General features: G+C 46.2%; 1 protein-coding gene across 1 annotated transcript; it reads right to left on the bottom strand.

Annotated features, from left to right (window-relative positions):
* Positions 1 to 1890: 1890 nt before the first annotated feature.
* On the bottom strand, positions 1891 to 2268 carry KCNE2 (potassium voltage-gated channel, Isk-related family, member 2). The gene has a single exon (XM_009327954.1). It carries the CDS (start codon positions 2266 to 2268, stop codon positions 1891 to 1893), a length of 378 nt encoding a protein of 125 aa, XP_009326229.1.
* Between the last annotated feature and the right edge of the window lie 8290 nt (positions 2269 to 10558).

Here is a 10558-nt window from a genome sequence, read left to right as displayed (position 1 = left end):
CGCCTTGCCCCGGGCACCTCTGCCGCAAACGCGCCGTGCCCCGGCCGCTGCCTGAGGCCGGAGCAGAAAGTAGCCCCCTGTTTCTTCCAAAAAAATAATAATTTTGAGGTAAAGCAGTTCCCACACGTCCCAGAGGTGTAGGTCGGAGGGCAAAGCAGTCCAGGTCCCCGTCCTCCAGGAAGCAGGGCCTGGGCGGGTCGGGTGAGCTGCTCGGGTGCACCTGGGCAACTTCAGCAGGGGTGCTCCTCCGACCGTACCTTGCCAAAAGGGCCTCTCCGTGACCGTAGCGCGGCCATAGCGCCGGGCCCCGGTGGCCTCCACCCGCTCGGTGCAGCACGTTATCTTCGCTGTGCCAGCCTGCGGGCCCCGAGGGTAAGGAAAGTCCCACAGCCTGGGTGTGGAGCACACCCATGACAGGAGCCGGGGAGCTGGCGGACACCCACAGGCCACCCGGGGAGGTGGGGGGAAAGGGGGCATGCTGGGTGGGGAGAGGCTCAGCAGATGGCAGTGCTGGGACCTGACAAGCCTTCCCCAGCACACATGGACTGAGATTATTCAAAGGCTTATTACTATGCCAACAAAAGGCACATCTGGGGCACGACAGCAGCTGCTGTGCCGAATCTCAGGACCAGTCTACAAAACAAGCCAAAGCTTCCCAACGAAAGAAGCCCTTTTCTTTTTCATTTCTTTTTAACACAAGCAAAACAAAATTACCGGAAATGCAGCGTCAGACATGGCTGAAGTGTTTCAGCCAAAAAAAAAGAAACAAGCCCACACGATAGCCAGCATGGGAACTTTAGTTTAAGCGATTTAAGTCTGGCAACATGAATAGGAGCTAAGCCCAGAGTCTTACAAAAGGAAGCACGTTTTAATAATAGAAGTGTCACCGGTTCTGCTTCTAATCATTCCCTGAGAGCCAGCATTGTGATACTTCAGCAGCACAGGAGAAGATAAACCATCTTGAAAACCCATTTCCCAGCCAGTGGAAACCAGTACCCAACACGGGAAACCCTAAGGAAGCACAGCACTGGGACAGCCTTGATAGCCAGGTATAGAAATCCCTCCTCTGAAAGCCATAAGGCAGGATCTCAGTGGTTTACACTGAGCCCTGGCTGATGGGATGTAACCAGCGCCTCCATCACCCAGCTTGCATCCCAGGTAGACAGATTGCTCTGGAGAACCAAGGAGCAGCAGCAGAGACAGCTTTGCCAGCTATGGACTTGAGGACAGATGATGAACCTCTGGAAGCTGCCCTGGACAACCAGGACATGCTCCTAGATGAGGCTGCTAGTTTAGCAGCTCTTCTGCTACGAAACAGGCTTTGTCAGAAGGCCATGAGTCAATCTTTGCTGCCAGTGAATAATGAAATCAAAATGGGATCCAGATCATTAAAAAAATAGTTTGGAATGAATGTGTGTAGGTAAGTTACCTCCTATGATTCATACCAAACACATTGTTCAGTCAATAGATGGAGATTTTGATATTTTACTGTACATTTTCAAGTTATTTTTAAGATGGGCTTAAGTCATACAGTTTGGATCTAAATCAGCACTTTTGACCACTAATTCACAGTTATTTTGAGGTGGGAACATGCAGATCTGCTTCTGGATTTAAAAACTGCTAAAAAAAAAGTCAAGTTATTCATTCTCTTGGTTTTATTTTCCTGAAGAGCAGAATATCAAAGCAAAGCACAATCATGCATTTTTCTTGGGTGTTCCCTGAGCAGCTGTGCCAAAGTCCTCATGGGAAACAGTAATGCTGATTTCCTCATCACTCCATTCCACATTGACCTGTCTGTTAATTTAATGAACAGTTTCACAGCTATTTGTAATTCCAGTGAGTTCCCTACATGTGGCTTTATGATTTCTTCATTGTTGACGTTTCAAAAAGTCAGGGTGATCCAGGGCTTGTTTTGTCCTTTGCACCCAAGTTTTCGTGGATCACACACTTGAGGTCTTCTCGATTCAGAACCTGGCTTTTATACTTCTCGCCCCAGTCCTCAACGATGTACTGATGATAGGGGTCATTGGAGTGCTCACGCCTCTTTGATTTCACAGTACTCACCAAGATCGCCACAATAATGAAGGAGAACATCCCAATCATCACCATCAAATAAAGGATAACATAGTCAAAGTTTTCGGCATCAACCTTGGCTTGCAATTTATCCGCCGCTTCCGTCATGTTTTTCCTCCAGCCATTCATGTAAGTGAGAAAGGTTTCCTTGAAAATATCTTCCACCGCCCAAGTGAAGTTTCGCATTTCAGCCATCCTTGCAAGTTACGGTTACTAAAGACAACATGATACTTAGTTTAATCAAATATCTATACTAAAACAGTTACATTGGTTTCTTTTGTCCGCATTGTGACAATTAAATAATAACACCTGCCACTTGCTGGTGAAAATGTAGTACCAACTTTAGACCAGCTGAGAATCCCCATCTCTGAGGGGTTCAATATGTTCAGAGACCCAAGGAGGTCTTACTCCTCTCCTCACCTAGGTCACTTTTGGTCTGTGGGAAACCAAATACGCTTTGGTGAAATCCAGTGAGCCTGGGCCCTCATGACCTACGTTACAGGGGTCAAGGCACACTGCCTTCCCTACTGAGGCAGTAGCTCTCGAGAAGCTCTGAGAAAAGCCACTGCCCTTTTCTGCCTTTCCTACATAAAGAGGAAGGTGTGACTGCATTGCAGCTTGCCAGCCTGCAAAAAGCAAAGGGTCTGGTACAGGATTTCAGTCTGGTGCTCCTATATACACCTGTCCTTCAATGCTTCAGGCCAACCAAGCCCCACAACACGTGGCAAAGCTTCCACAAAAAGTCACTCGATCTCAGCGCAGTCTTCAAGCAATGATGAGCTTACTGCAGCCTATGGTAAGGGGTGCTGAATTTTCATCGCTAATAAGAAATTGCGGTGTCTTTCCAACTTGAATTCAGGACTCTACCTTCCTCTGCTTGTTGGACTAGCCTTGTGATATCAGCGTGCACAGAACAGGCAGACACACACAGAAGGACACAGCTACGCGTGCATGTAGGTCGCCCTGCAATTATACACTCACACACATTCAAACACAGGGGATAAAGGTAATCTAATGAAAGTAAGCAAGCTATAAGAAAATCCAAATACAAACTGCCTTGAAATTTTTTTTGTGTGTAAAATCTCTCTGCTTTTTCTTTGATCCAGAAGAAAACTTGCTACGCTTTTTCAATAGGAAATAAAGAATTACCAACAGAAACTTACCTTTCTGTGTCCTTCTCTAATAAGATTCACAGTAAAAATCAGGATTTTAAAACTCCACTGGATAATATGATGATGCTCTTGAAAGGAGCAGAGATATCTTAAACTTTAAGTAGCCTCCAGCCTGCACAAGGCTTTAAGCAATTGTCTGTTAAATAAGTGCCTTGTACTGCATGCTTTATGTTTATATGAAATTTAATGCTAAATCTAATCTCACCTGGAAAGTCAAATATTGGCTGACAGCTTACATCAGTCATCCTGTCAGATGCTGAGTACTACTCTTTGTGGTTATTACTGCAATTTCATATATTGTAATAGAGCACTGTTGTGCTTTCTAGGGGTAAACATTGGTGCAGCTTGATCTTTGTTGACCCAGACAGAAAAAGAGTAAAGATGAGCTCTACAAAATAATGATAATAATATTAATAATAATTCCCGTGGCTGATATGGGCACGAGAGGCTGCGCACTGAGCAGGCAGTGTGAAAGGCCTGCCGGGCTGCTTAGCACCCAAAGGGAAGAATTTTCTGCTCCTTCGCTTCCCTTGGGAGGTCGGCGATACGTGTCTTCTGTCTCTTTCTCTGTTCTTTCTCCTTCCTGCGTTTCATGTTTCCCCTGTCCTTTGCCACAAGCTCAGCCTTTCTCTCCCTTTCACCTGGATTCCCCACACGGTTTGCCTTTCTTCTTCTTCCACCAGGATCACGCTTGTTAGTGACCAACCCCTCCGTGAAGCCCTTGCTGTGAGAAGCAGGTCCTCAGACACAGCCAAGACCGGCCTCTCTGAGCTCTGCTCTGTGCACACCTCACTCGTGACCTGGAGCGGGAAAAGACAAAAACTTATTAAAAAAATAAGCAGAATTAATTAATGTTGATTTTATTTCTAGCAAATAGCACATACTGACACCTAACTGAAAGGCTCTGAGTCACACCTTAGAAAATAGCCGTGTGCTCAGTGAAATGAGACAACTGGTTTTAGTCAGTAGCGGTTCCCGGCTACGATGGGGACATCCAAGGGAGGGCGATTAGGGTGGGATTATGGTGCGAAGTGCTCCACAAGCACATGGGCTGGGACAGACTTTCTGTAAAAAATATTTTCATTTTACAGGTAGTCCTGCCTAAGCAATTTGCAGAGAAAGCAGTTTCTCAGGTAGCCCTGCTTTGAGGGCTACCTCAAAGCATGGTTAAGTCCATGTTTGATAAAGCAGACATGGACTACGACTGAATCAATAGCGCACATCAGAAAAAGGGAGATATACTCTTGGTACAGAGAGGTGTTAATCCCCGAGGAACCCCTGCTAGTGCCATGCTGCTGACATTGTCATGGTTACTGCTATCATTTCTTTTGGATGATTTTCTGTGCATGAACACCTCCCAGCACGGGGGCGAGCTGCCGGCAGCATTTCCTCTCTGATCCCCTGCTTCTCTCTGCCAGTTTCCCATGTGCCCTCAGCTCGGCCCCTCGAAGTTGAGGTGGCTGGCAAGCTGCTCCTGTCTGATGAAACCCGTAAGCCGGAGGGACCACTGCAAGTCCAGCCTCCTGCACTGCGCAGCCAGAGACGCGCCCTGGTTGGTCCTGGCTGCATAAAGTCACTTGGAGCCACCAGCATGCTGTTAGAGGAGCACCCAAAAGCAGGGCGGTAAGCCTGGCTGTTGAAATGAGAGAGGAGCCATAGCCCTGGAGGTTCCCAAGCAGAGTAGCTTGGGAACTGCTGCCCCGGGCTGCCAATAACCAGGTGAAAGGACTTACCACCCCTTCAAGCAACCTCTTCTACCGTCTGTTCCTGGCCGGTCCTGTTTGGGCAATGCTTGCAGGCATACGCTCACACAGGCACACAGGCATACCTACATATATAAAAGATGCATATGTTGTCAAGCAGACATGAAATTTAACTGCCAACTCTGTTCTCAACCACACCAGAAGAGTCCTTGAATAATCCCATTCTGCTGCGTGTCCCCCCTGAAGGTCACACTTGCTCAGGGTTTGCTTAATCTCCAAAGCAATGAGGTGATCAAGGACAGACAGCGTGGGACTGGTTAAAAAGAAGGAGGGGCAGCCAAATGTCTTGGGCAGGAAAAGTGACTCTCCATTTGGGAGACTAATACCAAGCAAAATGTTCCTGATCTCAACGGAGAGAGGTAGGAATGGCTGGTTGAGCCTCCTGTCTCTACCCCAAGAATGGCTAGGTCCTGGCAATCAGGAAGTCTCTGGTGACTGGAAAAGTGCAAATGTCATGTTTATCCTTGAGAAGGGCAAGGGTGACCAACCACACCTATGTGACTATTAAGGGACAAATCCTTCTGGAAGCCATCATCAGGCATGTGAAGAACAAAAGGTGATTGGAAACAGCCAGCTTAGATTTACCAAAGGCAAATTGTGCCTGATGAAGCTGATTGCTTTCTATTGCGAGATGACGGGAGGACTGTTTCAGTGGATGAAGGCAGAGTGGTAGTGGTGGCTTACCTTCGCTTTAGCAAGGTTTCAGCATGGTCTGTCATAATATCCTTGTAGCCAGATTGGAGAGAGATGGACCAGATGTGTGGACTCCAGAACTAGCTGGACCGCTGCCATGGGCAAGATAGGGTAAATGACAACCCATAGCAGATCTGGATGCTGGGCTTTATGTAAGAACCAAAGAGATTAGTGCTTTTACACCCATCTGCCAGCTCCATCGCAGTGACTGACTATTCACTGATGAGGCAGTGCTGTGGCAACATCTGCTCTTGCCTCTCAGGTAGGGTGTTGTCATCAGCAGGAGGTACACCACATGTAAACACGCACAGTATTTAACAATTAGTATACACAACATTACAATTGGGTGTATTTTCGCATGTAGCAGCCCTGTGGTCTTGAAGGCACCATTCGAGGAAAACGTTTTCTTTTTAGATGTACAGTAGGCTCAGAACTGAATGATATTCGATTGTGCATAACCTTCATGATTGATAACCCTTCTGTGACTGTTTAGCAATGTATTCATTGTTGACTGTTTTACAAATCCCTCGTTAGTCTTACTGGTGAGATGGTGAAGAAGGTAGCAGACATACTGAAGATCTTGTGATTAGACCCAGATCTCATAGGAGGGTTTATGTGAGTTCATTAGCAATTCATCTCTCCCGACATTTTGCAGTATCTATTGTAAATGCGTAAAGGGATACTCATAAATAAACACAAACATGCATACACATAACATACATAGATCTGTCTATAGGACTGGAATGGGGTGCTCAATTTTCTGTGTTTCCTGTAGAAGGTAAGATTAACAGAAGATTGTTATTAATAGTGATCTTTGTTCGCCAGACATTTCCCTTCATAGGAGCTTCCAGCATACTCGGTCACTTTTTCCCAACCCTCCATCAGTTGTTTCCCCATATTCTCTACAATAAACAGGCAAACTTTGCACTTTATTTTAGATCAGCAGCTGATATATCTATACACAGCTTTTGCCATCTTCTTTTTCCTTCCTTTTCCTAAGTAAGGAAATTAACCGTACATAATTCATGAATTATAGGGTTCATTACTTAGGATCATGAATTTTATAGGGTTAATTCTTAGAAACAAAAGGATATAGCTGTTAAGTGTGGTTAATGGAGAGGTATGAGTATCCTCTTATCCGTACCTATGTAATTTTCCTTTGGTACTTCTTCTGTTCTGGTTAAATCATAATATTGTACTATTCGCTGTGCCTTTCAGACCTCAAACCTTTGTATACACAGACTTAACCCACAATCTTCTCAGCCTTTAACTACTGATATGCTATACTGCTGACTACTGATACTTCGAGTGCTGATAGCATTTAATTAGTTTCCCCACTGCTTTAAGCTTTTTACTTTCTTGATAGCCCTCCTAGATTCCTTCTGGTATTTACACATTTGCTTAAAAGAACATTAGTGAAATCAACAGTTCTGTCCCTGAGTCTGGCTGCTGCTTTTCAGGTTGTTGTCTGTCGGTCGATCACCCTGTAAAACAAAAAGACCTACCAAGGCCACTGGGTTTTTATAGTTTGGCTTTAACTGTGACTGCTGAAACCTTTCCTCTTAAGATTACTCAAGATTACATCTATTAATTAAGTTTGAACTGTTTCTTTATGTTGATTTTTCTTTATAACCCAATTTTTACTACATCTCGGGACATTTTCCAGCTCATTCTGGTTTCTCATAACAGTGTTGGTAATTAAAGACGCTGCCTCTTTATTTTTTGTTTTGCAGCTGTGCTTCTAAGTCTCTTACCTGTTTCTTGCATTCTTGTGCCGAGCCTCTGCAGTGGCTCAGCGTGTGTAAGCTACCACCTCTCCAGGAGCTTTGACTTCCACCTCTCAAACATTTAACTCTTCTGCCACTGTTTGCCATTCCTCTAAGTAAATCATTATGGTTTCATTTTCTTTCTGCATTCACCCCATGCATGATGGATGTTACTTTCTTTCCCAGGGTAAGGGAGTTAGGATTTGTACGTCGTTTCCTCTCAAGGGTACGGTTTTCAGCACAGCTGGGAGTTTTGATGTCTTGCCCTGTACAGGTTGGGTTTTCTTTTTAAGTGAGGAAATCCTGTTGCAATTGTTTATTTCTCATGTAACTGTTCTTCCATCTTTCAGGGAGCAGTGTTTAGAGGTTTCATCCTTAGCGTATTTTCTGGGGCCTTTGTCTGCTCAATGGTAAATACATTTGCTGGTTCAACGGTTGGGGTATTCTGTGTTTCTGAGAGACCCTGAGAGTTAATTGTGTGTTACACCGTTTGATCACCTATTATAACACTTTGGGTACATTTGCGAAAGTATTAACCCCCATCCCTTCACGTAGATCTGGCATGGGTGCCAGCCGAGAGGAGCGGCCGATCTGCTGGAAGGTTGGCTGCTATTCAGAGGGATCTTGACAGGCTGTCCCCAAAATATCCATAGCTGGTAAAAACCTATCTCTAAATATTAGAGTAACTCCATGTCTGAAGATTGCTCCCTCATCACGTCAGAGACCCACATCAGGACGCACTATCTCTAATACCTTGTATAAAAACAATGAAAAGAGTGCAGGCAGTGGAGACGGACGCCTGGAATGGTTCTTTGTAACTAAATAAAAATATGTTTGACAAAGCCACATTTTCCAGTCATCACAGAAGTAAGAGGAAACGCATTCAGAAGGAAAGTGAATTTTAACATATTTCATTATGCAGTGCAAGCATAAGCAAGGTTGTGAGGAAAACCCTTTGTGTCTATGAGAAAAGAGCATATCTCATCGGGATGCATTCGACAGTCAGGGACTCCAGCCTAAGCAGTTTCTCCAACCCTGAATGCCTGAAAAAAACAACCGGGCAGAACAAGTCGGGTCCTGAACTCTGGCTGTGTCTGGTGCCAGGACTGCACTGCAACTGAGATGCAGGCACCTGCCACCCTGCCAAGAAATGCATTGCTCCCCTCAGCCCAGGCTGCAGGGAGGAAGAAATCATGGCCAGGAGGAGACTGCAGTCATTCAGCTTTGTTGCTATGGTTTTATGCGTCACTGTTGCAAAAGCTTTAGAGGATAAATAAGGGCGTTGCCTGCACATAGCGTTTAAATGAAAAAGCAAACACTAATATTTCACCATGTCCAATGCTTAGCTTCTAGCGACTTAAGGAAATTCACTCCTCAGCCTCTTTGAGATCACCCTCCTGAAAGAAAGACGGAAAATAAGCACCTTTCCAAACGATGACCACTGGGACGGCTTTTGCTGGGGACAGATAGCTCTGAGGGAAGCGTTGTCCACCACGCTGCAGGTAAAGGGCATCCCCACATCAGCCCTGGAGAACATGAGCTGCTGAGTGACCTCCACTCCCAGCACGGGCAATGGGGATGGTGCCTGCATGCACCGCTGATAAACTGCGCAGCAGCTGGCGGCACTGTGCCCCTCCTCTGCTAACACCAGGGTAAGACTAACAAGGGCTACCTGTTATGGCCACATGCCCATTAACACCTCAGTGTGCGTGCCTGCGCACAGGCTGATCACTTCTCACATGGAAACCCCATCCTCACTGCAGCCCAGTCAGCCAAAGGGGTCCTGAAAGGCAGATCGGGCTGTCGGCTCCCAGCCTGACCTCTTCGCATCGCCACAACCCGAGGACAGCGTCCTTCTGGCTGGGAAGATAAGATGTGGCAACTCGAATGCATGTATGTGTGTCCCCCAGAGAAGAAAAGAAACCTGAAGTGCCCACACAGGTTCCCTGCTAAATATTGGGTGGATTTTCACCGTACTTTCAGCTGTAATTAAAATATTGTTGCCTGCAGCTAAACTGCAGTGCACCACCTGCAGTTATCTGAAGGCAAGATCCTGCTCAAGGCCAGTGTCATGAAAGGCAAAGTTAATGGTAATAACTGACAGCAGCACTTTTGTTCCTAACAGATTAAGCTGAATCTGTCCTTTGGATGGGAAGCTGCAGGTCAGTGGCCTGCTGGGTTGTAGGTAGGAACCACAAAGCTCTGCAGATGCACTCACACCTCCCGCATGCACAAGCACACTCGGTACCACGCAACATCGCTGCCCTCTGCTCCTCACCCACACTCCCCAGGCCCTTGTGGAGGAATGCGGTCAGTAGCTCAGCCAGAGCAGTTAAAGAGTTGGAGAGATGGTAGTAAAGAGCTGGATGGGGAGTATAAATGTCAGCCAGGGCAGTGCACACAGCAAAATACTGGCTGTGCCCACCTGCCCTCTGCTTCCATGGAGTATCTCTGAAAACCACAGGTCATTTGCCATAAATGGTTTGAACTAGCACCAATGGTGGTATGGAGGTACCATTGTCCCTCATGCCCCCCACCTAGCCTGGGATCTGGGCCCTCTGCCCTGGGACCCCCTATACTGCTCTGATGCTTATATACTTGACAGCTACACTCCTGGTCCTGGGAATAAAATTGCATCATAAGCCATCAGCCTCAAATGTTTTTTTTTGTCCTGGCATTTGCTCTGATAAACACTATCTGTGTCGCTAAAGACTGAAAAAGTGTGTGCTGTGCACTTCAATTAACAGACAGAATAAGACCTTCTGAGACATTAAGGTAGTGACTGCTGTTCTCACATAGAAATGCTTGCCTTGTGCAGAGAGCCAGCCCAGCCTAAGACGTAGATATCATCTGTACCTGCACCTCAGTTTGACTTCCAGTGATGTCCACAGCTGAACATGATGACAGATGAACATTTCTTCTTTCCGCATGTGTTGGCCCTTTAGGTGCCTGGGCTGGGGAGATGAAACAGCTCTTTACATGTTCTCTCCACTTCCCCGGCAGACAGGCAAGGCAGAGCCTAGGTGGTGCGAGAGGGCCAAAGCTATGTGCTTTGGTCTCAAGCTGACCTGAGGTTTTTGTTTGGGATTTC

This window comes from Pygoscelis adeliae, unplaced genomic scaffold (assembly GCF_000699105.1).
Source record: "Pygoscelis adeliae isolate BGI_AS28 unplaced genomic scaffold, ASM69910v1 Scaffold154, whole genome shotgun sequence".
NCBI classification, from domain to species: Eukaryota; Metazoa; Chordata; class Aves; order Sphenisciformes; family Spheniscidae; genus Pygoscelis; species Pygoscelis adeliae.
The sequence above is the reverse complement of the archived record's forward strand: the minus strand, read 5'-3'. Positions and strand labels throughout refer to the sequence as shown.

Excerpts from the sequence above, each read along its gene's own strand:
- KCNE2 (XM_009327954.1), bottom strand. The coding sequence starts at position 2,268 with ATGGCTGAAATGCGAAACTTCACTTGGGCGGTGGAAGATATTTTCAAG.